This window comes from Lepus europaeus, chromosome 5 (genome assembly GCF_033115175.1).
Source record: "Lepus europaeus isolate LE1 chromosome 5, mLepTim1.pri, whole genome shotgun sequence".
NCBI lineage: Eukaryota > Metazoa > Chordata > Mammalia > Lagomorpha > Leporidae > Lepus > Lepus europaeus.
The window spans coordinates 48,465,024-48,492,855 of NC_084831.1; the positions used below are offsets into that span (position 1 = coordinate 48,465,024).

At 41.5% G+C, this 27,832-nt stretch overlaps 1 protein-coding gene across 3 annotated transcripts in view; it reads right to left on the reverse strand.

Annotated features, from left to right (window-relative positions):
* Positions 1–27,832, reverse strand: part of DAB1 (DAB adaptor protein 1) — an 896,917-nt gene that overhangs the window by 125,514 nt on the left and 743,571 nt on the right. For all 3 annotated transcript variants that reach the window (XM_062193360.1, XM_062193362.1, XM_062193361.1), the window contains 2 exons: positions 26,775–26,914; positions 16,219–16,317 (listed from right to left, as the gene is read on the reverse strand). In XM_062193360.1, the coding sequence (XP_062049344.1) occupies positions 16,219–16,317; positions 26,775–26,914 (239 nt within the window). The remainder of the gene's footprint in view (positions 1–16,218; positions 16,318–26,774; positions 26,915–27,832) is intronic.

A 27,832-nucleotide genomic window follows, 5' to 3' on the forward strand; every position in this document is an offset into this window, starting at 1 on the left:
TAAGTTGTTGCCTTGTGATGGCCACCATGAACAGACACTGAAATAAGACAGAGGCATTAACAGTAATGTTTCCTATAAAAAAAGCTTTCAAATTATTTTTAAGTAAGTAGTAATACTCCATGCTGATAAATACGTAGGAAAACAGACAATACAGTTCACCCAGAAGTACAACCTTTTAGGCCTTAATTTGACCAAAACGAAAATCAAAAGCCTTATACACACAGACACAAATACACAGATGAACATGCACACAAGTTCACCCAGTAATTCTGGCACTTAACTGAAGGAAAAATCGCAGATGTGTATAAAGATGTGCTCAAAGATAGATACAACTGTGCTTCCAAAAGGTCACAGAAAATGGAATTAAAAGGCGAGTTTCCTTCAGTGTAGAAATTTTTGACATCTATGAATATAGTTTGTTCAGGATGTGATTTTTCAAGACCTTCAATACGTGTGGATTTCAAAACTGTAACAAAAGTAAGCTTATTGTTTTAATTCCATTTGCCCTGGACTTCTGGAAGCCCCCTTGTAAAACCTGCATGGCTAGAAATAAAGTATTTATTAAATCATGATGTACGCACACGCTGGAATGCTTTATAGGGATTGAAAATGACAATATTCGTGGGCAAATATTTCACAGCAAAGAAGACATGGATAAGTAAAAAGAACAGGTCACAAATGCAGCATTATACTATAATTTTAATTTTGAAAGAAACTGTATTCATGTAAGGAAGAGTGGTGGTATATACAGCAGAACATGGAGTGGATTTACATCTGCGAAGAGACTTCAGATAATTTTTTTCTTCATGACTTGTGCATAGTTTGCAAATCTTCTACAACAACTATATACCACTTCTATGAATAGAAAATGTAGGAAACATAAAACAGGACCAGGTTCTGTCAGTTATCACTCTGTGACTCTGGACCAGGAATTAACCTCTCTGAACTCCAGATCTATTCCTGGTTAAAACTGCACGTGTCATAGGCACCTTGTAAGATTCATGGGGAGATCAGTTATAAGCAAAAAAAAAAAAAAAAAAAAAAAAGTGACTATACTTTGAGAACTACAAAGAGCTCCTCAAATGTAAGAGATTCTTTTTATCACTGTATCAGATGCAGAAGTTTCGGTTAAACGCTAGGGTGGCTGTACCTTAGATACAGATAAGGAGAGAAACACACGCCCAGACTGTGACAGCACAGAAATAAACATGAAAGAGTGTGCGTGTCTATTCATACAGGCAAATAGATCACGCTGCACGCTCAGTCATCAGATGATGCATGTCTGCATCTCAGAGCTTCAGACTCTCTGCCGGAGCCATTTATATGGAAGATGAAGTAGCTCCTGCTCAGAAGTGAGCTTATGACTGTCTGGAGTTCACACAATTGCCAGCACACCCTTTAGTTTCAAAATTTCAAATGTACAGTCTTCATGGAGTTTGCACGACTCAGAATCACAAAAAATTCAGTCTCTAGAGGTGCCAGCATTTTAAAATTTAAATATGGAGGCCCTATCTCCTTGGGTCATTCTTGTGGATTTTAAATCTCCTATTTTCTAAACAGTGTAAGAAGTCAAATCCACCCTGGCAGGCAAAGCCCTGAGGTGTGTGACTGAGGCAGCGGCAGAGCAGGGCTCAGTGCTTGGTGTGCGGGTGTGCGGGGCCAACCGGTGCCAATCATGCTGGGCTTCTGGGACAGATCTGGGAGGCCCCTGGCCTATGTGAGAACTGCAAAGCCTGGTTTCCATCCTCATCATTGGAACATGGCATGTCTCTGTGCTCGCCACCCCCATCATGTTCATGGCTTCATGCAGGTGAACAGGGTCAGCCACATCCAAGGACAGAATGAGCCTGTGTGTATTCCCTCAGCAGAGGCACTGCATACAGAAGCTACATCACTCCCAGGTCATCCCTCACCCCCACACCAGAACCTTCCCCCTCCTATGCTGAGGCATGCTCTAGGGCCCAGAGTACCTAGGCATCACAATTTGGAGGTGAAGTCCCTACAGGTTCCTAAAAGGACTCCAATCCTTGAGGAGGGCTCTTTGATCTGGCAGGGCACAGGATGGGTGGGAGAAACAAAATTCACAGGCTGCAAAAAGTAGTTTCTGTCCTCTAGGAGCATACAAGGAACCTTAAAAAATTCATGGGAAATTCATGTCCTGAAAAAACTATGGATGGAATTTAAAAGCTTTCAGGGGCCAGCACTTGTGGCATAGCTGGTAAAGCCGCCACCTCCAGAGCTGGCATCCCATATGGGCACCGGTTTGAGTCCTGGCTGCTCCACTTCCAATCCAGCTCTCTGCTGTGGCCTGGGAAAGCAGTACAAGATGGCCCAAGTCCTTGGGCCCCTGCAGCCACATGGGAGACCCGGAAGAAGCTCCTGGCTCCTGGCTTCAGATGGGCGTAGCTCCGGTCGTTGTGGCCAATTGGGGAGTGAACCAGCGGTTGGAAGACCTCTCTCTCTGCCTCTCCTTCTCTCTCTGTGTAACTCTGCCTTTCAAATAAATCTTTAAAAAAAATTTCAATACCATGTAAAATTTAAATTCTATTTTTCCTAATTTTTAAAAATTTATATAATGTGAACAAATTTCATGTCTTTCATATATATATATAAATATATATATATATTTATATATATTTAGGAACACTGGTACTCCCTACCAGACCCTCCCTCCCTCCCACCCATGCCATCACCCTCCCTCCTCCTTTCTCATTCTTTCAATTTCTACAATGACATACTTTCAGTTTATTTTATAATCATAAGCTTAATCTTCTACTAAGTAAATAATTTAACAGATAGCAAGAAGACAAAAACACTGTTCCTCAACAGTAGAGACAAGGGCTGTAAATAATAATCAAATCTCAAAATGTCAATTTTGCTCATATATATTACATTTTTTGTACTGTTACCACAAATCAGGGAAAACATATGGTATCTGTCTGGGACTGGTTTATTTCACCAAGTAAAATGGTTTGTTGTGAGAGACAAGCTTCCATTCTTTTTTACTGCTGAGTAGTATTCCATCATATATATATATATAATATATATATATATATATCACATTTTCTTTATCCAGTCATCAGTTGAAGGACATTTGGGTTTATTCTGTATCTTAGCTATTGTGAACTGAGCTGCAATAAACATGGAGATACAGATAACTCTTTCATATGCTGATTTCATTTGGTTTGTGTAAATTCCCAGTACTAGGATAGCTGGGGCATAGGTAGATGTATTTTCAGATTTCTGAGGAATCTCTATACTGTCTTCCATAATGGCTGTACTAGTTTACATTCTCACCAACAGTGGATTAGGGTACTCCTCCTCACCATCCTCACCAGCATTTATTGCTTTTTTGATTTTTGTATGAAAGCTATTGTAACTGAGATGAAGTGAAACCTCATTGTGGTTTATATTTGCATCTTCTTGATGGCTAGTGATCCTAAGCATTTTTTCTGTGTCTGTTGGCCATCTGAATTTCATCTTTTGAAAAATGCTCATTGAAGTCCTTTGCCCATTTCTTAACTGGATTGTTTGTTTTGTTGTTGTTGAGTTTCTTGAGCTCTTTATAGATTCTGGATACTAATCCTTTATTTGCTGCATAGCTTTCAAATATTTTCTCCCATTCTGTTGGTTCCATCTTCATTTTGTTGTGCTTCCTTTGCAGTGCAGAAAGCTTCTTAGCTTGATGTAATCCGATTTGTGTATTTTTACTTTTCTTCCCTGTGTTTCTAGGGTCTTTTCCAAGATGTCTTTACCTATGCCAATGTCTTGCAGAGTTCCCCCAATTTTTTCCTCTAGTAATTTGATGATATCAGGTAATTGATTTAGATCCTTGATCCATTTTGAGTTGATTTTTGTATAAGGTGTAAAGTAGGGATCTTGTTTCACACTTCTGCATGCAGAGATCCAAGTTTCCCAGCACCATGTGCTGAAGAGACTATCCTTTCTACAGGAATGGATTTTTAGCTCCTTTGTCAAAGATTATGCATGGATTGATTTCTGGAGTTTCTATCTGTTTCATTGGTCTGCATGTCTATTTTGTGCCAATTTTGATTATAACTGCACTGTAGTATGTCTTGAAATTTGGTATTGTGATGCCCCTGGTTTTTTTGTTGCTTAAGATTACTTTAGCTATTGGGGGGGGGGGGCTCTTTTATTTCCATATGAATTCTGCATATCTTTTTCTAGATCTGAGAAGAATGTCACTGGTATTTCAAGAGGGATCGAATCAAATTTGGAAACTGCTTTTAGTAGTATGGACATTTTCATGATACTAATTCTTCCAATCAACAAACATAGAAACTTTTTCTTTTTTTGTGTGTGTCTTCTTCTATTTCTTTCTTTAATATTTTGTAACTTTTTTCATAGAGCTATTTTACCTCCTTGGTTAAATTTATTCCAAGGTATTTAAATTTGTAGAGATGGCCATCAACAAGTCAGTGACGCCAGCACCATCACAAGCACATTCATGGAGTGGGCTTCAAGAGTCAAGCCCCTCAGGCATCAAAGAGACCTGCACCTCTGTCATGAAAGAGCTGGGGACTCCAGCTGATTCCAGGCCCAGCTAAGCTGTCTGAGCCCAAGAATAAGGAATGAACCACACCACATTCTTGTAAGACTGGAAAACATGATGTGGGTGAAGATTTCCCAAACAAGCCCTACACTGTGGTTACCTATGTACCTGTCACCACACTCAAAAATCTGCAATCAATGAGGATGAGAACGAACAACTGCAAAACAAAAAAACGAAAGAAAAATAAAGTTTTCTCTATGACGCTGCTTTCAGGTGAGCAAGTGGAGATCCAGATGACAGGCAGGTGAGCTGTTCCCAAGATCACACAGCTGTGTCAGGTTCAGAACCTTTGAGCCTAGTGGTTCACATACATCTTTGGAGATCCAAACAGTAGCTGATAAACTTTCAGTTTCAGCACCTGCCTACATGAAGACAATCCTCAGAAGAGTCTGACTTCTCTCCTGAGGTGCATAGGAGTAAGTCCTAATTTGTAGGGGCCCTAACTGTGCCCTTGAAGTGAGAACTACTAACACCTGCAGGTGGAAAGGACATGGGCTTTTATGCTGCCCAATGCTGGGGTCCATTTCCAACCCCCAAATATACTTGCTCTTGTGAAGGTCATTTGGTATCTCACGTCCTCAGTTTCCTCATCTGTCTAACGAGAACAATACTTTTTTAGTTTAATTCTTAGAGGACTGAATTAGACAAGATCAAGTACATAAAAGCAGCTAGCACGGCAAGTATTATCTCCTTACCTCTTTAAAGGTCAACACTGAGAAGAGAATTCATTAAGGGGAAGAATACATTTCTGAATTTACCAAACTGGCTTGAAAGCGTTCATGGTCTCACTTCCCAGCATAATGAACATTCCTTTCCCATCATGAATTACAGGAATTGAAATTATAGACTTAGTCCTCTAAATTATATCACAGAACCAGCTTCCTGACAGTGGCAATTTTGAAATAGAAGGTTTTTAGCTACAAATTAACTTTTTATTGTGATAAACTTCAAACTGAGCCCATCCAATGAGACACTAAATATAGAGAGTCCCAATTTTTACCTGATAGCTTAGGCTTCTTTGCTATTACAGTAGATCTGGGATAGCTATTGGCATGGGTCAGTTCTGAACAGTGAAGCGAATAAACAAATATGGGGATGATCTGGAGGGAAAAGACTGTAAAGGAAAAGAAAAGCAAAATGAAGAAGTGGGATGATTGAAGAGTACACTTGCTGTTTCCTGAATGTGAGCATGTGAGGCTGCCTCAGATCAGATGGACTCAGCACAGTGCAAGTCCTGCCTTCTGCAAAGACTGGAAGGTCTTAGGGGTCACTTCTCTTTGGGTTCCAGGTTTCTGCATATTTAAATAACTGGGTTTGTGTATGCCTAAAGGAGCTTCTCTCTCTGACATCCCACAACTGGCTAACTCTACACATCATTCTTTTTTAAAAAAGATCTATTTATCTATTTGAAAGTCAGAGATACAGACAGAAGTGGGGGGGAAGTAGAAAGAGAACAGAAAATCTCCCATCCACTGGTTCACTCTCCAAATGGCTGCCAATGGCCAGAGCTGGGCCAGTCTGAAGCTTCTTCCGGGTCTCCCCTGTGAATACAGGGACCTAAGCACTTCCATCTTCTGTTACTTTCCCAGGTGCGTTAGCAGGGAGCTGGATAGGAAGTGGAAGAGTTGAGACTTGAACTGGCACACATACAGAATGCTGGCACTGCAGGCAGAAGCTTGACCTTCTTATTATTTTTTAAGATCTATTTATTCATTTGAAAGTCAGAGTTAGAGGGCAATACAGAGACAGAGAGAGTGAGATCTTCCACCTGCTTTTTCACTCTCCAAATGGCCACAATTGCCAGGGCTGGACCAGGCTGAAGCCAGGATCAAGGAGCTTCTTTGTTTGTTTGTTTGTTTGTTTTGACAGGCAGAGTGGATAGTGAGAGAGAGAGAGACAGAGAGGAAGGTCTTCCTTTGCCGTTGGTTCACCCTCCAATGGCCGCCGCAGCCGGTGTGCTGTGGCCGGTGCAGCGTGCTGATCCGAAGGCAGGAGCCAGGTGCTTCTCCTGGTCTCCCATGGGGTGCAGGGCCCAAGCACTTGGGCCATCCTCCACTGCACTCCCTGGCCACAGCAGAGAGCTGGCCTGGAAGAGGGGCAACCGGGACAGAATCCAGCGCCCCAATCGGGACTAGAACCAGGTGTGCCAGCGCCGCTAGGTAGAGGATTAGCCTGTTGAGCCACAGCACCGGCCTCAAGGAGCTTCTTTAGGGTCACCCATATGGGTGCAGGGTCCAAGGACGTGGGCCATCTTCTACTGCTTTCCCAGGCACATTAGTAGGAAGCTGGATTGGAAATGGAGCAGCCGCTAATCGAAACAGTGCATCTGCAGGCAGCGGCTTTGGCCACTAGGCTACTCTACAATGCTGGCTCCAAGGAGGCTTAACCTTCTATGCACAGCACCAGGCCCTTACACATGACTCTCATGCACTCAATGCCTATATGACAAAACTAGTGTCTGGTATGTAGCATTGTGGCTCCTATTATCATCTCACTGGAGGCTGATTTGGTCATCATTTCCTTGCTCTTCCTTCCTCTCTTTCATTCTATCCTCCCCTGAATGCCTTTATTTCTTCCTACAGTGACCAGTTAGCATGTCTGGCACATGCCTCCTACATTAGGACACAGCACGGGGTGAGACAAGTCACTCAGAGGAGCCGGTAGTCTGACATGGCTGAGACAACTCATTCTGCTACAGATGCTCATGTGCTAGGAAACAGGTGAGCAGAAGGTGCTGTATGTGGCATCAGGAAAGGATTTCTTAATTCTGCTAAGAGGATATATAAAGACGGGACAAGCAGTGAGATAATGTAGCTAACAATGTCACATTACTTAAAATTTAAGAGTTTTTATTATGCTTGGCACAATTCTAAGCTTTAGGAGATTAAATAAATCTTGGACCAACCCCAAGACCTAGGTACTTTTTTTACCCCATCTGAACAGCTGAGTAAGCAAAAGAGGCAGAAAGACATTAAGAAACTTGCTTTAAACTACCATATGATGTAGTAATCCCCCTTTTGGGTATATAGTACCTTCAAAAGAAATTGTATCAATATGTCAAAAAGGTGTTTACATGCCATGATCATTAAAGCATTATTCACAATAGCCAAAGTACTGCATCAACCTAAGTGGTGGCTATTAGCAGATGAATGGATAAAGAATATATGGTGTGTGTGTGTATGTATGTGTGTGTGTAATGGAATATTATTCATCCTTTAAAAAGAAAGACATCATTTGCAACAACATGGGTAAGACTGCAGGATATGTATGTTAAGTGACTTCAACAAGACACAGAAAGACAAAAACTAAATGATGCCATTTATGTGAAGTCTTTTTTTTTTTCAATGTGAAGTCTTATAAAGTCAATCTCCTAGAAGCAGAGAACAGAATGATGGTTAATCAGGGGCTGGTTCATCCCTGTCCATCAAGTTCATTGCTATCCTTTTGTCTTAACAAGCATGTGTGGAATGAATGCATGAATAATCTAATGAAAATGGTGGCAACTGGTTCTCAACTAACCTTATTCAGACTCCTTTTTTTATGACAAATAATTCTTCCTTTATCTGGAAATGATTATATAACCTGCCTACACATACAACATTTATGCATGTTAAAATTTCCTAATTATAATATAAAGGAGAGATAAAAAAGATAGGTTTTGATGAAAAAAGAATGTGAATGTATACTTTGTTACAAATATAATAAGAGGACAAAATACCATAGTTATATTTTGGTACTGTCTTGTGATGATTAAACTTGAGCTCCCAAGAACGTTCAGTTCAGTACTGTTGACACTTCTTTCTACATATGTGACATTACTGACGTAGGACCAAAAAGCAGAGTCACAAAGAAAGCAAAGGTTACGTGAACTGAGTGAGCAGTCTGAGAGTAAGTCAAATGTAAAGAACATCACAGTGGAGGAGTTTTCCAAAATGATGAACAACCTTGCTAAGATCCCACCAAAACAAAGTATACCCTTCTCTCAATGCAGTCACATTTTTGGAAAATTCAGTATCACAAATATGGTGTAAAAGTACTTTGTTTTTACACAAAACAAAGGCTTTAGTTTCAAGTAACCACAAGCAAGTCTTTCATTCACATGTATGCCTGGCAAGACATCTTGGAGCACAGGAAACTGTCCTTTGTTGTGTGTGACTGTCTTGGACATTGTAGAATGTCTCACAGCTTTGGTCCCTAACAATTACATTCATGTGTTACCACTCCATCCACCAAAAGCTGTGAACTGTCGAAACTGCACGCACTGATTTCCTAATCACCCTTCTGGGAGACAGTCACTTAGGTGGAGGATCTCTGGGGCAAAAGAAAGACAATGAGCTGAGGAGCTGTCCCATTTGAGTTTGAATTTCATTTCTGCTACCCGTAGAAACCCTGGGCAGGCCAGGGACCCTGCCTGGACCTTAGCGGACCCATCAGTAAAAGGGGATAGTGCAAGCCTCAGAAAATCGTTAGGCATCACATGGGGCAGGAAGCCGAATCGGCTCGACACCACAGAATCACATTACAGGCACGTCATTTGTACCAGCCTCTGAGACCTGCATGCTGTTGCACTGGCCAGGATGGCAAGAACCTTTCAGAGACTCCTGGGTCCCAGAGATCAGGTGCAGCTTCCTGGAACCTGGAACACCCCAGCCTCTTCTCTTCCTGTTGGTTTCCCTCTTTGGGGCCAGTTTCCCTCTCTGGATCTCAGCTGCTCTCCTCAACCTTTGCTAAAAGCATCCACTTTGAACTGGAGGAAGAACAGATCTGTTTTTGATGGGACACATATAAGGTGATGTCTGATTTTCACGGAAGAATACATGAAATCAGCCCTGAAATACGAGCACGGCCATTGCATTTATTACATGGGACAGTACTGAATCTTTGGCTACTCTTCGCCTCTCATTAGCAATGCCCTAGTTATTCTGTATACACTGTTGATTCTTAATCACTAAGTCATTTTATTTTGTGTGCAATAAGTATCACCGGGCACCTACTATGTGAGCCATTGTGTTAACTAGATACACAACACTGATGAACTAAAAGATACAGCCTTATTTATCTGTGAGTTTACAGAAGTGCACAATAAATATTTCCTGGAGGATAAGCAGACACATCTTTTTCTTGTAGACATTTGTGCAGCTAGAAATACTCTTTTTCTCTTTCTTCACTTAGCTGGTCCTTTCCAACTCACTCACCCACTTCCAGGTCAGCATTGCCCTTTACATGAAATGTTTAGGAGCACTGCAGGCAAAGCTAGGCCTTTGTCCCTGAGCAGCAAGGGCAACTGTCACACCTGTGTCCTGACAACTGTTGAGTTACTTTGTGATTTACGTGTTCATCACCAGATTATGACAGCTTCATGGGCAAGGACCACGTGCTATTCATATTCAGATCCCCCAGGAAACAGAGCTACATGTGCAATAAAGCAGGCGTCCAACGGGGTACCGCATTTGGATTGTCCTGTCAGCATCCCATCTGATCAAAGCCCACTATGGATGAAGCAGTCCTAGCTAACTCCACCCCCTTTTAAAACATTATTTAATTTCATCTTTATGAGAGAGAGAGAAAGAGAGAGAGAGAGAGAGAGAGATTTGATTCTAGGTCTCTCACGTGGGGCTCAGGTATTTGAGCTATTATATGCATATTAACAGGAAGCTGGGTCAGAAACCAAGGAGCCAGGACTCAAATCCAGGCACTCAGATATCGGATGTAAGCATCCTTAATCATGTCTACCCCCCAAATCCACCCCTTTTATCTTCACTGGGGAACATTCTGCAGGAAGAAAGTGATTAAGAGTGCTCACATGACAGTGATAACACTGAGCCTATGCGAATGCATTTATAAGACTTGTTATATTACTATTACTTATTATTAGTAACACCTTACTAACATCTAGCATTCTGGACCAGGATACCTGGCGTTGAGTCCCACCTTTGCCTCTTAGTAGCTATAGGGCTTAAATTATTAGACCTCAGCTTTCCCATCTGTAACATGGTGATAATAATAGTGTCTGCTTGTACTCTGTGGAATTGTTGTAATATGGTTAAGAATGGTGCACAGTAGTGATAGTAAGTGTAGGCTTAGTCAAACAAATGAGCAGCATTCCTGAGTGATTGTGACAACCAGGTTACTACAACATCTTGAGAGCTGATCCAGATCACAGTCATCCATCCTAAAAATCAGACTTATTTGTAAGATACTGTGGCATATATCATGTTTTATGCCATAGAATTATAATGATTTTATGAAATAAAATTGTAAATGGAGAGAGAAGTGAGTCAGTGAGGTTCACTGAAAAAGACATAGGTCTTCTGGCTGGAAAGTCTGTTCTGAGTATACAGCCAGGTCAAGGTCACTTCCAGAACCTGCTTCTTTTAATCCAGAATGAAGACAACACTTCTGCTGCCATGTTGTCCACTGGTCTGGTCTGAGGCCCTGATCAAATTTTGACATGAAAACCATTTCCTGATTTGCTACTGTTCCTACTGTTACTAATAACAATGTTTATGTATGACGCTGTCTGCACTCTCACTGACATCCTTGATAGATTAGCAATACCCAAATATCTGAGAACATGAACAACTTTCAATATTGATTTATTCCCTCCAACACACTAATAATGGAGCAGAATTTATTCCTATAAAGCTTGGGATCAGGAGTTCTTTGAAATTCAAGACAGGGTGCAAATTGCTGCAAAGGGTCTCTTTAATTGGGATCAAAACATTTTTGACAGCTTTTGGGTTTTAAAATTCTAGCTATTGTTGCATTCTGCAAATGTTTCTTTTTCTGGGTTTAAAAAAATGTGCAGTGAAGCTTGAGCAAAAATACCTTAGACAAGATAAACAATGAAGATTTGTCATTCCAAATGACAAAGACCCAGTTTTCCATTTCTTTGATGTGTAGAGCAAAATACTTCACTTAAACTCCCATCCTGAACAATGCAGTCAGTCCCCCGCTGGGCAATGACAAAGGTTTAGTAAACCATTCCTACTCATCAAAACCAAGGGAGGCTTTTCACATGGAAAACATCAATAGGCAGAGGTTTAAGGGAGAAACAGAAACTTAAAATTCATCTCAGAAATCAACTTGGACCTTGTTCAATACCTCATCCTGTTACTTGCTTCCCTTCAACATTATTCCGTCACAGGTCAATGTTTGAATATCCCCAGTGAAGGGGAACTCACTGACACAGATGGCAGCCCATCCACCTTGTGAACAGCTCTGACTTCTTACCGATAAGCTGAAACTGCCTCCTAGAAACGTCTGTTGTCTGGTCCTGGCTCCATTTCTTGAGGCCACATAGAAAAGCCAGCTCCTTCTACTAGACAACTCTATGGAGGTATAATAACAACTACTGAGAGGTGCCCTGATGCCTATCATCCCAACCTTGGATTTAACCACGTGCAGTGACTTTCTCCCCTTTCACCAGAATTGTGCTGAAGCACATTACAAAGCTTCGGTTGTAGAGTGGTATGGTGCAGAGGTCTACTCTTAAAAAGAACTGCAGTAGACTAAGCCACACAGAAAACATGTAGCTCTGCTTCCTTCCAGATTCTCCACGAAGGATCTTACATTTTCTCCACAAACCTAGAGGGCTTTGGGCTGAAGTAATGATTTTACTCCTGTTTTCTTTGTGTACAGCTACAGAATCAAAACAGTGCTACAAGATTTGCTGAAATCTTTCTGGGGACAGTTTAGCCATCCTAAATGAGGAGATAAAAGAATACAAACTTAGCTGTGCTCACTAGTTAAATCCTAGTGATTACTATGCACCTCATATACAAAAGGTACTTAACACAGGGGAGTTACCATTACTAGTTATCATTTTTACTGTGGTGATATATGGAACATAACATTCACCATTTTATCTGGGTATGTCCTATTTGATGGTGGGATACACGCTGGAATATCAAGGCCCGAAACATGGTCCCTGGGCAAGAGAAAACGTCAGGTATCCCATGCTGCTGCTGATCCTGTCCTTGTCTGTTTGATTATGCCATTTGTCATGGTGATGGACAGGTTGGCATTGGAAAGAGACCACTGGGGCATATAAATCATTGTGAAAGCACATCTCAGTTAGGCTTGAGCCACATGATGTGGCTCCCATACAGGGAGCTAAAGGACCAATAATAATGTTCTCCAAGTTGGCAGAAGCCCAGCGTTCTCCATCTCCTGTGTGGTATCCAGGCCCTGTCTGCAGCAAGAAGTCCTTCCTCAGCTCAGTGTCCAGTTCCCCATCTGCCCTGGTCTCCTCCTCAGCATATTCTTTAGTTTACCAAGATCCTTCGAACACTATGGTGGCCACACTGAGCACAGGTCTCCCAGTTCCGTGGGTTCTGAAACCACGCCCTTATGGAGGCAGGAGAGGCTCTCCATCTGCTGAATCCAAGCCGTTTCCTGGCAATGCTCATGCCCTCCTTCTAAATTCCTTTCTACCAAGGCATCCCTAGATAGGTTCACCTTTTTTCATACTATATGATAAAAATCACACTGATTTTCATCCTTAGTTCTGCCTCTTACATGCTGGGTTAATTTTAAATATATATATTTTAAATTTTCTGTATATTAAGACATTTAGCATCTTAAAAAATCTTTCTGACTGGGGAGAGACTGCCCCTCTCATGGCTAGCCAAGTCTTAGACACAGCAAAGAACCCAGATGGAGCCATATCTCCTCCTCTGGCTCACATACCAAACAAGGCAATATTCCACCGCCTTAAATCAACCCACAGCTCGGGGCCAGGCCAATGGAACTACCTTTATAACTTAGGCAAACCAGCCAAGAGTAAACTGTTCACCCTACTCTACCTTTCCCTTTCCATGGAAACCCCCACAAAGGCTCCCTTTGCTCCCACGTGTGGTCTCCTGAGCCCTCTGATATCTCTGCCATGTGGCCTATGGTGGCACCCATCTCTAGGACTCACAAGTACAATGAGCTTTCTTCTCCTGAATATCTCTTGTGCCCCATCTTACCACTGCACCTGACTGACCATCTCATAAAGAGCACAAAATACAGGTGAACTTGGGATGGCCACATCCCTTGGGAGCTAAGAGATGCTGCGGATTGGATTGTCTGGGTTCTAATGTGCCTCTGCCACCACTTGCATGCACTTTTCTGCTCTGATATCTTCAGCTATAGAATGGGGATGATCACAGCACCCACTTTCCAGAGCTGTTGTGAGGTTTAAATGACCTGGTACTTACAATGCTTGTCATGTAACATGTACTTGATGAAGCAGCTATTTTTTTGTTTGTTTGTGGTATGCGGTGGATGAAATTGAGTAAGGTATGTAAAGTGACTACTACACACCTCATATACAGGAGGTATTCAATAAATGAGAGCTATTGTTAGCAGTTCTTACTTTTATTGTGGTGATATATAGAGTATAACATTAACCATTTTAAATTTCAGTTCACAATTGATCACATTGATAGGTCTAAGAGTCAAAGGGATCACATAAACAAGACTAGTGTCTACTAATACTAACTGATAGAATAAAAAAGGGAGAGAACGATCCAAAATGGGAAGCAGGATACACAGCAGACTCATAGAATGGCAGATGTCCTAAACAGCACTCTGGCCTCAGAATCAGCCCTTAAGGCATTCGGATCTGGCTGAAAAGCCCATGAGAGTATTTCAGGCATGGAAAGCCGAGACACTCTGGAAAACAAAACAAAACAAAACAAAACAAAACAAAACACACACCTAAATGAAAGATCTATGTGAGATCCCAGTAGAAACATAGAAAGAACAGGGCCATCAAAGAAGAAGGTACCTTTCTCTGAAGGGAGGAGAGAACTTCCACTTTGACTATGACCTTGTCTGAATAAGATGGAAGTGGGCGAACTCAAAAGGCTTTCATAGCCTTGGAAACTCATGACTAGAGCCTAGGGAGATTTCTGACGACATAAACAAGAGTGTCAAATTGTTAAGTCAACAACAGGAGTCACTGTGTACTAACTCCTCATGTGGGATCTCTGTCCAATGTGTTGTCCAATGTGAATTAATGCTATAATTAGTACTGAGACAGTATTTTACACTTTATGTTCTGTGTGGGTACAAACTGATGAAATCTTTACTTAATATATACTAAATTGATCTTCTGTATATAAAGAGAATTGAAAATGAATCTTGATATGAATGGAATGGGAGAGGGAGCGGGAGATGGGAGGGGTGTGAGTGGGAGGGAAGGTATGGGGGAGGGAAGCCATTGTAATCCATAAACTGTACTTTGGAAATTTATATTTACTAAATAAAAGTTAAAAAAAAACATTTACCATTTTAACTATTTTTAGGCGTACATTCATTGACATTAAGTACACTCACATCTTTTACAACCATCCCCAAAGCATTTTCATCTTTCCATACTTAAGCTCTCAGCACACTGAACAGTAACTCACCCTGCTTCCTTTTTCCTAGTCCCTGTCAACCGCCATTCTACTTTTTCTCCAAGATGCTGATTATTCCAGATACTTTAAGCAGAAATACACAGTATCTGAATTTTTCTACGTGGCTCATTTCACTCAGCATAATGTCTTCACTGCTCACCCACGTTGTAGTGCTTATCAGACTCTCCTTTCATTTCAGGGCTCCGTAGTATAACACTGTATGCAATCACTACATTTTGCATGTCCATTAGCAGACATTTGAATCACTTCCACCTTTCGGCTATTGTGAACAGTGCTGCTATAACTATGGGTGTACAAATACCTGTCCTATCATTAGCTATTTAGGAGTAATACTTCTATTCTTTGTTTAATTTCAAGAAAAGTCCTTTTCACTTTCAAGTTGCAATCCTACTACTTTTACATTATCCTAATAATACCCAGAACAAGGATGCAAATGACCAAAGCCAAGTAACTCTGTGGGTTGAAAATCACTTAGGAAGTGCTTGATAAGTCACCTTTGTGAAGTTCAAAGGAGGTGATAAGTGTGGAGGTGTTTGAGAAGCCTGTAACATGCTGGACAAATAAAAGGAAAAACACATCATTGGACTCTCACTTTCTTGACACAACAGATCATGGAACACTTTCCTGTTTTTCTCTTCCCATCAGTGAACAGGACCAACAGTGTCAGGTGAGCTCTGTGGATGACTCTGGGAGTTAACTGCAGCTGTGAGGTTGATGAAAACACAAACTGTACCTTTGGTGGGTTCAACAAACTTCCATTTCCTGGCCGTGTTGTAATAGATTTTTTTTAAGGCTGAGAATTCTGTTCTTTTTGATTACGGCAATTGCAAGGTGCTACAGGTGAAACTCAAGAGTCTGGATGCTGTATCGGAGTCAAAAGACCTACATGTATCTCCCTCTAGGAAGCACGTCATTAAAGTTGCCAACACACAAAGAAATTTAACTTAAACTGTCATGTCGCCCCACTGTTCTTCAAAGCTCATCAATCTCCCATTAGATTACCAGGATGGTGTGACACTTTTGTCACAATTACACTGCAAGAATCACAGTGCAGTCACACTGTGGCCAAGTCAGCAAAGAGCCCCTCTTTGATGGACGATCACAGTTGATCAAATTTGTCAGTTGCTTTATGTGTTTTTATGCTTGTTTGATATTCCTGCCCAGAGAGTAGAGGCTTTTAAGGGCATGCCTGTCAATGGATTCCATTTCACGATGCCATGTGATTCTTTTACTTACCCCTGTCTTCTCATCAAAGATTTTGATTCCTCCAAAGGAGATGGTTAAAAAGATTTTCTGTTTGTGTTCCCCTTTGGAACGAGCGCCAGCAACAACGCCCTGTTGAAAGGGAGGACATGGTTTTTACTTTAGTGTTTTCATTTGAAAATTCCCTCTGCTCCCAAAGGCATGCCAGATACCATCAAGCGATGCCACCAATCATGCACAGTCCTTTCCCTTCGCCTGCTATACTTCCCTAAGCTCTGAGTTGCTCATCTTAATGCATTTGGGTGCAACTTGTTCTATTCATCCTAACACTGTATAAACAGGGTGTTTGAACATTTATTCATTTGATGAACCAAAATTGATCCAAGGCCTGCCTGGTCCCTAGATACTTAAATCAGAGTTGAGGATCCCAAGGTAGACACAATACAGTCCTTGTATTAATCTTTCCATTGGATATGGTTTTAATTATTTAAATTAAGGTGAATTGCCAGATATATGCCTACATATGACCATATTTTTATATTTCTGGAAAAAAGTTTGCATGCAAATCAATTTTACAGATTAGAAAGAAAAAAAAAGAAAATGAAAACTGATGCTGCATTGTATGTGCTAATTACATTTGGAAAGATGTGATCATTATGGTGATATCCCTATTGTTTGCAATTCTGATCCAAATTCATTTAGATTCTCCATTACCTTTTCCCCTGTCCCTCCCGTGCTTCCAGGGAAAATATCTACAAAATGCATTCCACTTACCAAGATAGCCATTTACCTACTGTTCTCAACTTTTTTTGAAAGTGAAGATAAGTGTATGAGTTAAAGAGAAGGTAAACTTCCTAGGAGGAATGGCTGTTACTTTGCTCACTGCTTTATCCCTAATGCTTATGGCAATCTCTGGAGGACAGGAAGAGTTTTTGCAAGTAACTGTTAAATGAATGATGAATGTGTAGATACAGCTTTCCTCCAAAGTTGATACAACTCAAGTTAAGAGTAAAGGCACCCCCCTTTTCAATTAGGCTTGGTAGCCATGAGCTTCATACTATGGCATAATGAAAGGGTCAAGGTCATTCAAGGGCTCCACATACATGGGCTACTGCCATCTTTAGTTGTCTTGGGGGTCCTGGGTGGCAAGATTAAGCTAGTTCTCAGCAGTTATGATACTGGCCTATTAGGAGGAGAAAAGTCTAAAATAATATTGACCTAGTATTTCTAGGAGAAAGTTTTGCTGTTCTTAGCACAGTCTGTTCCCAGCCTCTGTTTCTGGGAACAGTTGGTATTAGAGAATTCTACGTATGTCCAGGGGCAGGAGGGAAGCTCATACTCTCGAGGCTGTCTGATTATCCTCATTTTGGATACTGGAAACTGTCTGCAGAATTAGTATATCTAATATTACTTGTTCTGTGTGATCCCGGACAAATTATTTAAACTCATACTTAGTTCCACTTCTCTAATTCTCCAAGTGTAAATACTCTTTTTTGCATGGGTGAGAGAACTAAATGAACATTTATGTGAAGTACCTAGCACTCTGTACCAAATACTAATAAAATTAATTTCTTCTAGTAAATGAATGAATGTCCATTAAAGTTTGTGGTCCAGTTCCTGTTTGGATATCTACTAGGAGTAAATGCACTCCCTCATAAGTCACCAATTCACTCCCAAGCCCATATTGTATATCCATAGATGTACAGACTATTAAAGCCAGAGGAAATCTGAAAAATAACCGACCCAAGTCCTTCAGCTGACACATGAGAAAAAAAAAAAAACACATTCTGAAATATAGACAGCAGTCTTGAGATGACACAGAGAATTAGTGAGAATACTGAGGCCACAGCTCAACTCTCCAAACTCTTGGTGCTGGGGGGCAATTCTTCTTTTCTTTCTTTTTCTTTTTCTTTTTTCTTTTTTTGACAGGCAGAGTTAGATAGTGAGAGAGAGAGAGACAGAGAGAAAAGTCTTCCTTTTCCATTGGTTCACCCCCCAAATGGTCGCCACCGCCAGCACGCTGCGGCCAGTGCGCTGTGCCGATCCGAAGCCAGAGCCAGGTGCTTCCTCCTGGTCTCCCATGCGGGTGCAGGGCCCAAGCACTTGAGCCATCCTCCACTGCCTTTCCCGGCCACAGCAGAGAGCTTGACTGGAAGAGGAGCAACCGGGACAGAATCCGGCGCCCCAACTGGGACTAGAACCCGGGGTGCCGGCAACGCAGGTGGAGGATTAGCCAAGTGAGCCATGGCGCCAGCCAGGGGGGCAATTCTCCTTTACATTCTTCATTCTAGGAATCCAAGATCTCATTCCCCATCACCCTGCCCAGTGTTCCCTATTCAGACTCTCAGGGCTGCTACTCACTGATATAAGACCCCTCCTCCATTGACTACATGGTTGGGGAGTGAGTCATATCCAAAGCAAAGTCCTCTGCCTCTTAAGCTCCTGCCACTCTCCTATTTAATAATTTCTGGACTCTTCAATGTACTTGCTTCTAGTGAATGCCAGCGCAATATTTTTAAGGAGCATGGGAAATGCCCCAAGTATGTCTTTGGAATCCCAGGGGTAGTTCCTGTTTCTGTTCAGGGTCACGCTTTCTCACTCCCTTATCCAGCACACCAACAAAGCACAACATTCATGCCAGACCATATCCCATTCATTTTCCTCCTTTGCTTTTCCTCCTGGTGCTTCCCGCCCTCATTCCACGTGCCCAGTGCCAAAAGCTGAGCCCAGCACCAAGCAGACACTCCAAGAGGAGTGAACATGCTCTCCTGACTTCAGGTGGGTGAGCAGATGTTGAACCTAGAGAAACTTGACTTGGAAATTTGTGTTCTGTGTTAAGATTTGGACTAAAACAGCATCTGCTGCCAATCCTCTTCACCCTGACCTTTGACCCCACAAAGACAGAACAGTAAGTAGCTCGGTAGATGGTCTGAATGTGTCCCCAGATTCACTTGTACTGGCCATTGTGAGAGTATTAAGGAGGCTGTAGGAGTAGCCCTCATTGATGGGATTATGGCCCCAGGGACACTTGAGGGAGCTGTGTTCCTCTGCCTTCCCTCCCTCCATCCTTACTCTATGTGAGGACACAGTGTTTGTGCCCTCTGGGGGATGGAGCAAAAAGGTGCTGTCTTGGAAAGAGACAGACAAGGCCATCACCAGACACTCATCCTGCTGGCACCTTGATCTTGAACTTCACAACATCCACACCAGAAGGACATAAATCACTGCTGTTTATTAATTACCCAGTCTCGTGTATTTTGTGACAGCAGCATGCATGGGTTTAGAAACCCCTCCTAATGGAAAGGACGGGATGAACCGAGTTGAAGGAGAGCAAGCTTTTCCTTCTTGCTTTATTCATTCCTTGGGGAACACAGCACAGGACAAGGTGGGGAGAGGTTTGCATATTTCACCAGGAAGAACGGCTTCAATGTCTCCATCTGCAAGACAGTCCTGACAATCCCTGACTCACAGAATTCCTGGGACATCAAATGGCAACACTTCCTCGCTTATACAAGGGTTCTTCAAAAATTATTATGCATATTATGAAAATGCTAGGCATGGATTTTTAAATTTTTGCAGAAAATTATATTTTAGTACTATTTAGCCATAAACTCTTTGAAGTGCTAATTAGATACTAAGGCCCCTGTTTCTCACTGGTCCCACCAAGTAGCTGCCAAAGAATTTCCTGGTAGAGAAGTGTTTGGCCTCAGAGTCTGGATGTCCCATATCACAGAGTCTGGATTCAAGTTCTGGGTCTGGCTCCTGACTTCAGCTTTCTGCTAATGTAGACACTGGGAGGCAGCAGGTGATGGTTCAAATAACTGAGTTCTTATAGAATGGCGGATGTCCTAAACAGCACTCTGGCCTCAGAATCAGCCCTTAAGGCATTCAGATCTGGCTGAAAAGCCCATGAGAGTATTTCAGGCATGGAAAGCCAAGACACTGTGGGGGGGTGGGGGGGGACCTAAATGAAAGATTTCCGCGAATGAGATCCCAGTAGAAAGAACAGGTCATCAAAGAAGGAGGTACCTTTCTCTCTTAGACCTTGTCTAAATATGATCAGAGTTGGTGAACTCAAAAGGCTTCCATAGCCTTGGTATCTCATGACAAGAGCCCAGGGTGATTACTGATGCCATAAACAAGAGTGTCAATTTGTTAAGTCAACAACAGGAATCACTGTGCACTTCCTCCTCATGTAGGATCTCTGTCCTTAATGTGCTGTACATTTTGATTTAATGCTATAACTAGTACTGAAACAGTATTTCTCACTTTGTGTTTCTATGTGGGTGCAAACTGTTGAAATCTTTACTTAATATATACTAAACTGATCTTCTGTATATAAAGATAATTGAAAATGAATCTTGATGTGAATGGAAGGGGAGAGGGAGCGGGAGAGGGGAGGGTTGTGGGTGGGAAGTTATGGGGGGGAGCAACTGTAATCTATAAGCTGTACTTTGGAAACTCATATTCATTAAATAAAAGCTAAAAAAAATAACTTAGAAAGATGTACTTGCTTATTCTGAGAATAGAAACAAAGTAAATATGCTGAAGTAGTTTGATTTCTTAAATAGTTTATATTCATTGTTTCTGTATGCAGTAAACATTTTCTTTAAAGACAAAAAAAAAAAAAATAACTGAGTTCTTGTCACCCATAGGGAGACCTGAATCGAGTTCTCAACTCCTAGCTTTGGATTGGCCCATTCCTTGCCATTGTGGGCATTTAGTGATGGCCCACTAGATGGGAGATCCCTCTGTATTTGTCTCTCTGCCTCTCAAAAACATAAAAGCAACTCCCTGGCAAAATACAGCCAGCATGCCTGTTGCAGGAGATCTCCACTTAAGGCTGCTGGTGGCAGTTTTATGTGCCAAATTGAAGACAGGAGCACTATCCACACAGTTTTTCCTTTGCAGGGCATAAGTTCTGAGACAAGACTCTGAGTCAAGCTCTGAAGCACTGCACAGAGTCCAGGCAGGGCCCACCAGCACACCTCCCCACAGGCTTACCTCCTCACAGAATTATTCATCACCAATAAAAAGAGCGAACAGAAGTCCGGGAGTCAGCCCTGCCTGGGGAGTGGGAAGATGTAGATTTGGGACTGTTTGGGGCTTTGTGTTTAGTCTCAGGCAGCTGACCCAGTGAGGCCCTTTTGAGAACCTGAAGTTGTGGGATCAGATATTTTCTTTGGTGTCTACTTTATACTAGAAATCCACTTATATGTCATATAATATAGCCCATGCCATAATCCTGGGAATGACAGATTCTCTCTCTCATTTTACAGTTGAGCAAACCAAAAAGGTCAGGAGATGAAAGATCAAACCAGAGGAGCTACTAAATCAGACTGCTGTAATTACAACAGTGATCTTTCTGATTCCCTGTGACATAGTGGATAAAGTCACCGCCTGCAGTGCCAGCACCCCATATGGGAGCCAGTTCACATCCTGGCTGCTCCACTTCCAATCCAGCTCTCTACTATGGCCTGGGAAAGCAGTAGAAGATGGCCCAAGGCCTTGGGCCCCTGCATCCATGTGGGAGACCCAGAAGAAGTTCCTGGCTCATGGCTTCAGATGGGCTCAGCTCCGGCCATTATGGCCATCTGGGAAGTGAATCTGCAGATGGAAGACTTCTTTCTCTGTCTCTCCTCTCTCTGTGTAACTCTGACTATAAATGAAGAGCTTGGTATAAGCACCAGTGATAAAACTTAGCAGTAAAGAGGACCTCCTAAAGGAGAAGAATCCCATTTCTTACCTCCTAAGAATTCCAGGGCACTTAAATGAACTATGAAATGTCACAGTGTGCAGGGAAAAATTAGTAAATAAGTTATCACATTACTAGTACTGATAATCTGTTTTATTAAGCAGTACCATGTGCAAGACAATATGTAAAGTGATTGCCATAAGCTCCCCAAAGAAAGTCACAGGGCCATGTGTTGATGGAGAAATTTACACAGAGAAAAGTGGTCAGGGATTGTGTGGAGGATGAACAGACTGTCCTGTCTAGCTCAGGTGTTGCTGTGGGAATCAGACAGATGAAGTACATAAAAGGGCTTTGAGCTCATCCGGCGAGGTGAGTGCGCTACACGGTGTTATGACTGTGATCTCCATAGAACACATAAAGCACATGTGTCAACACAACAGGCTCCAGCACAAATGCTGAGAACTTTAGGATGATACTCTGGAACGCCCACATAATAAGCCTAGTCTCCATAATCAGCCCTGATAGTCAACAGCTTTGGGATTTTAGGGGGGAACATACATCCTAAATTTCATTTTTTTCCAGTTAAAAAATGGAACACAAGTATCTTTTTCTACCCTGCTTTGTGCCAGAGGCAGAATCCTGTGTACTGCATCCCCTGTTCTCCTGAGTGTCTTTCTCCCTTGTTTCTGGTTGAGCTCCAATCACAAGATACATACACAAAGCTAGAGGGTAGAAGAAGAAAACCGTCAGGTGGAAGGAGACGGATGTCTCTCCACTTCCTTCTCATTCTTGATCTACATCTCTGCTGGTAGCTTCATTTGGAGGAGGGGGAAGGAGACTTCCTTATCAATCCTTCCTTCTCCCCTTGGGTTTTTTTTCCTAGGAGTAGTAATGCTCCCCACTACTGCTCGACTGAGGTGTCTCACCACCTGTGAATTGCTACCTCAACCTTGCCCTCACCCACGTTTTGCAAGCAGCTGCTTCATTCAAGTGTCACAGCTCATCTCTCCAGGGTGGATTCTGTACCTTTTAGGGCCCCGAATGACAACCAGAGGGCTCTGCAGTTAGCTCTCCATGCACCATATTTGGAAGACCCCACCTCCTCCCATTGCTTTAACCACCGCCATTCGTCCAACATCTCTGTAAGCTGCCTACTTCTAAAGTCAATGATGTGTGGTTAGTGGGTGGTAGCTTACAAGTGCTAGCCTAAAATCTACTTGGGGGACCAAGATAAAAACAACACAAACACAAAACAGATTATACTTAAGTACTAAACTCTGTCTTGCTAAACACAGGACCTCTGGAGATCTGGGGTTGAATTCTGGTCTTATCACATTGAATGAAGATTGTGGGGTAAATACCTTAACTCTCTAAACCTCAGATTTCTTATGTACAAAACAGAAAGGCTAATATTTATCTCAAAAGAGAGAAATAGAGATATGTAGATGTGCTGTGTAGACTAAACGTTAAGTATAATGACAGCAACAGTGATGTTGATGTGGATGCTTTGCTGGTTGACAGGCAATGGGCCACTCACACCCACAACACAAATCCGTTCTCAGAGCTCTACAGTCCAAGAGAAAACTCTCTAACTAAAACACACCAGCTTCAGAGAATCGAGCCAAGGAAAACAGATTTTTTTTTTTTCAATTTCTCATATGGCCCAACATGAGCAAGTGGGCATTTTTTGCAAAGCTAAGAGGCATTTTGTACTTTTCTGTCTCTGACTTTCCTGGGCAGGTAGCCAAACGGAGAATCGATCATTTATGCCTCTGTGTTTCTTAGAGAAAAACCACTGGGAGCCGAAATGTCAACATTCTTCACAATATCTTGCAAATAATGAAACCCAATTGTCTGGGAACCAAGAACGCTTCAACACGTTCAGCACATCTGATGGCAGTGCTGTGGCAAGACAAACTCTCGGGGCTTTGGGGACCTCATGGATATGAGAGTTGACAGATGGAGTGCTCATTGCCGGTAACACACACACACACACACACACGTCCACCTGCACACACACACAATGTTGGTGTCATTGCTGGACCTGAGGGAGAGACTTCGGAGGGCAGAGGCCAGCTCCTCTCTCATATCCATTTATATCTCAGTGCTCCCATGAAGACAGCAGTACAATCAGGAGTACCTGACATACACCTGGTGAATGGCTCGCGCCTGGATGCTGGGGAAGGAAGGTGCCTGAGCTCTTTTCTCCTTAGCAGACATGCGGAACAGGGTGAGAAGGACGTCTTTGTAGATATAAGGCTACCTAATGCATTTTCTTGCTGTCTTTCACTTAAAATTTGTCAGGAGCAAATCTCCATTTGCCTGACATCATATAGCAAGAAGGGACCTCAGCAAGATTCAAGATCTTGGCTTTTATCTCCAAGCTTGTCTAGTGTTCCCTTAGGGTCTATCTGGGCAGTTGGATGACATGGAACACATGGGGCTCAATTTCTTCTGGGCTCTCTATGCCATCTGCCTTCTGTTTGACAGGCTGTGTTCTGGTCAGATCCCATGCACCAGTCATGGGTCCTATGCTGGGGCCCAGCAGGGGCAGGGGGAGCCAGGAGGCCTGTGCTTATGGAACTCACACACCAACAAAGGGAAACACCTGCACCACCCAAGGGTGGCCACTGCAGCTGTGTGCTTATGTCATGTCCTACGGGCCATTCACAGAGCTGGAATTCAGAAATTTTCTGTCCAACTCCTTCATCTGTTGACTGCTCACATTTGAACTTGGAAGAAGAGTGCTCTTTATTGGACTGCCCTGATAGCTCATAACATTGTTTAACTTTAAATATAAAAATCCATTAACCTCTTCCAAGGAGATAATTTATGAAATCATGATTTTGATGTCCTTTTTTTTTTGGGGGGGGGGTGAGTCAGAGAGGGGAGGGAGGGAGGGAAGGAGAAAGAGGGAGGCAGAGGGTGGGAGACAGAGAGGGAGAGGTCGATCCCATCTACTGGTTTACTCCTCATATGTCTACAAGGGGTAAGGCGCTGAGGCCAGAAGCCAGAATGCAATACAGTTCACTCATGTGAGTGTAGGAATCAAATACTTTGTCATCACCTCTATCTCCCAGGGTTTGCACTGGTAGGAAGCCAGAGCTGGGAGTCAAATCCAGGAAATCCAATATGGAAATTTCTAGTACAATTTACACTAGATATATAACTATTAAAAAAAGGTTATAGAACAGCTTGAAAATAAAATGAAGGTAACGGATACACAGTGTAAAATTAAGAGTTTTTAAAATCGCAGCTCCTAGAGCCACAGTGCAAGGATATTAAGCACCTGATTATATCTATATCTATATCTATATCTATATCTATATCTATATCTATATCATCTATATCTGTAAAACTGCAAACAGAACATGTATTATATAAGCAAAAATAACAGCTGTGATTTATGAAGCTCCTATGAAAGAACAGGTGATGCATAAGGTGAACACCTTAATACTCTCAGGCTCTTAGCCAGGCCAGTTTTTTTATTCCTTTGTTTTTTTCTTACATTTAAAAATATCTCACTAGCTAAGTTGTATTCTCATGGACTGCCTGAAGATATGACAAAAGAAATACTGCTATATATTACTAGATGAGCAGGAAAGGCAAAGATAAGACACTATGTAAATTATACTTCCAATTTTATTATATATATGTGATATGTTTCATATATTATACATATAAAACACAGAGAGATTGTACATTATACACAAAAATGTTGACATTGATTTTTTTATGAGATGGTGGGTTATTTTACTTGTTTTCTGCATACTTTCCTATATTTCAAATATTTTATAATGAATATATGTGAAACCTATAAACAGAAAAATAAACTATAGATGTTTTAAATGCATAAGATATTTGTACTTTTCCTGTTAAATGATTTGTTTTTCCAATATTCCACATGACTTTTTTAAAAAAATGAAATGGAATATATGAAGACTAAAACCTGGAAGCAAGTTATGTTCTTTTTTGTGAATTTTTAAGGTTGCTGAACAGGATAATTTCCTTATTTTATGCTTTTAACATTTTTTTCAAATTTATTTTTGATTTCTCAGTGAAAAACCTTGTAAAAAATCAGAAACCTCTACTTGACAGCTCCAAATCCCAATTTATAGCTACATATTCCTTCAAAAACGTTTCCTTGTATGGGATTAGTTGGGGGTGCATTAGAGGTTACAGCGGTCCTGTTGCATCCACAGGAGTGCTTCAGAACACCCACCTTGGAGACCCAAATCACTGGATACACAAGTCCCTGCCATCAAATGCCATAGTATTTGCAAAAACCTACATACCTCCCATATACTTTAAGCCATTTCTAGGCTACTTACAATACCTTATCTATTGAATGCTATGTGAATAGTTATTATAATGTATTTTAAGGGGATAATAGCAAGAGAAAGCCTTTATATGTTCAGTGCAAATACAATTTTTTCGGAATATTTTAATCTGCAATTGGTTGACTCCATAAATGTGGCACCCACACATGCAGGGAGCCAACTGTGTAAGAATGAACAAAATCAGCCTTTACTTTAAAGTCTCACCATATGTTGACATATATCAAATGTATTTAAAAACAACAAAATGGTAAAAACTCACTAAATGAGTGGGGCTAAACAACCCACTAATTTTGTACTTTCATATCTGCAGGTGTTAAGTGACAAAGATAAAACAGAATAAAATGTGATATACTAAAAAATTATAAAAACAAGGCTTAGCAAAATACTTTCCCACAGCAGGTGCTCTTACCAATGAATAAATACAGTGATTCACCAGTGAGCCAAGTGATTTACTAATAAATGATTGAAATTAGTCACTATAAAGCTGGGAGTTATTTCTTTCCCTCATTCATATTAAACCCACGACAACTGAACACACAATGTTGGCACAGCACCTTGAGTTTCATCATGGAGTCTTGACATAACTTGTCTCCCCGAGCTGCAGAAACTTCATCGATCCCGATAAGTTTGGCTTTGTACCGGACCCCTTCACCTTTAAACCTCTTTATCAAAGTGGCTTCACTGCGATCCTGACCTAAAATCAGAGAAAAGCAGAATCAGGTAGGCAGTTTTTCAGGCCCCATTGGCTTTAAGTGTAGACAACTGCATGATTTGTTCTCTGGTTTCATCTACATTCCTGGAAAGTCAAATCACTGGACACATGAGAAAAGAACAGTGATACTCCTAGATGCACATTCTTGTTTTATGCATTTAAATGGTAAGGCAAATGTTTCTTGTCTCTGAGCCTTAGTTTTCTAAGGCAGAAAAAGAAAAGTTAAAAAATAGCCATCCCAACGGGGCAGTAAAATAAATAAATCAAGTAATATGTGTAAAGTATTAATTCAATATTTGTTACTTATTCAACAAATCATAGTTGCCCACTAAGAGTTCACATCCAAATTCCTATAAACTAGTATTAGCACTGAGTCTCTTACATTTCCAACATTTAATAATACCTTGGCCAGGCTCCAAGACCCTTCTGACACCCAATTCCATGAACTGTTTTATAGTGAAACTCCAGAGTAATTGTTTTGTATCAAGTAATGACCCAGGGACAATTACTAAAAAATGATTCTATGATATCTCTCCTGCTAACTCATGTGTGCAGGGAAATAGGCTTCTATACCAGTTGGTATCCAGTGTCCACACCTTGCAACGGGCTCTCTCAATTATTATTAACATAATATTTTGCTAAGATACATCAACCAAGAGTTCAATCATATCCACATAATGTAAGGACAGGAGAGCTACTGTGAGCTGAGCAAGGGCTTTAGGAGATGTTTTATAAACTTTATCCCCACTTTTCACAATAACCAAACCATTTCAGTTTTTAGATGACGAAGGTGAAGGTCACAGCATTCAGGTAGCCACTGCAAGTTCACACAGTAAGAAATAAGATCTGAAATGAGAGGAGTACTTAGGAATTCAAACTTATCTCTATCCTCATTACACT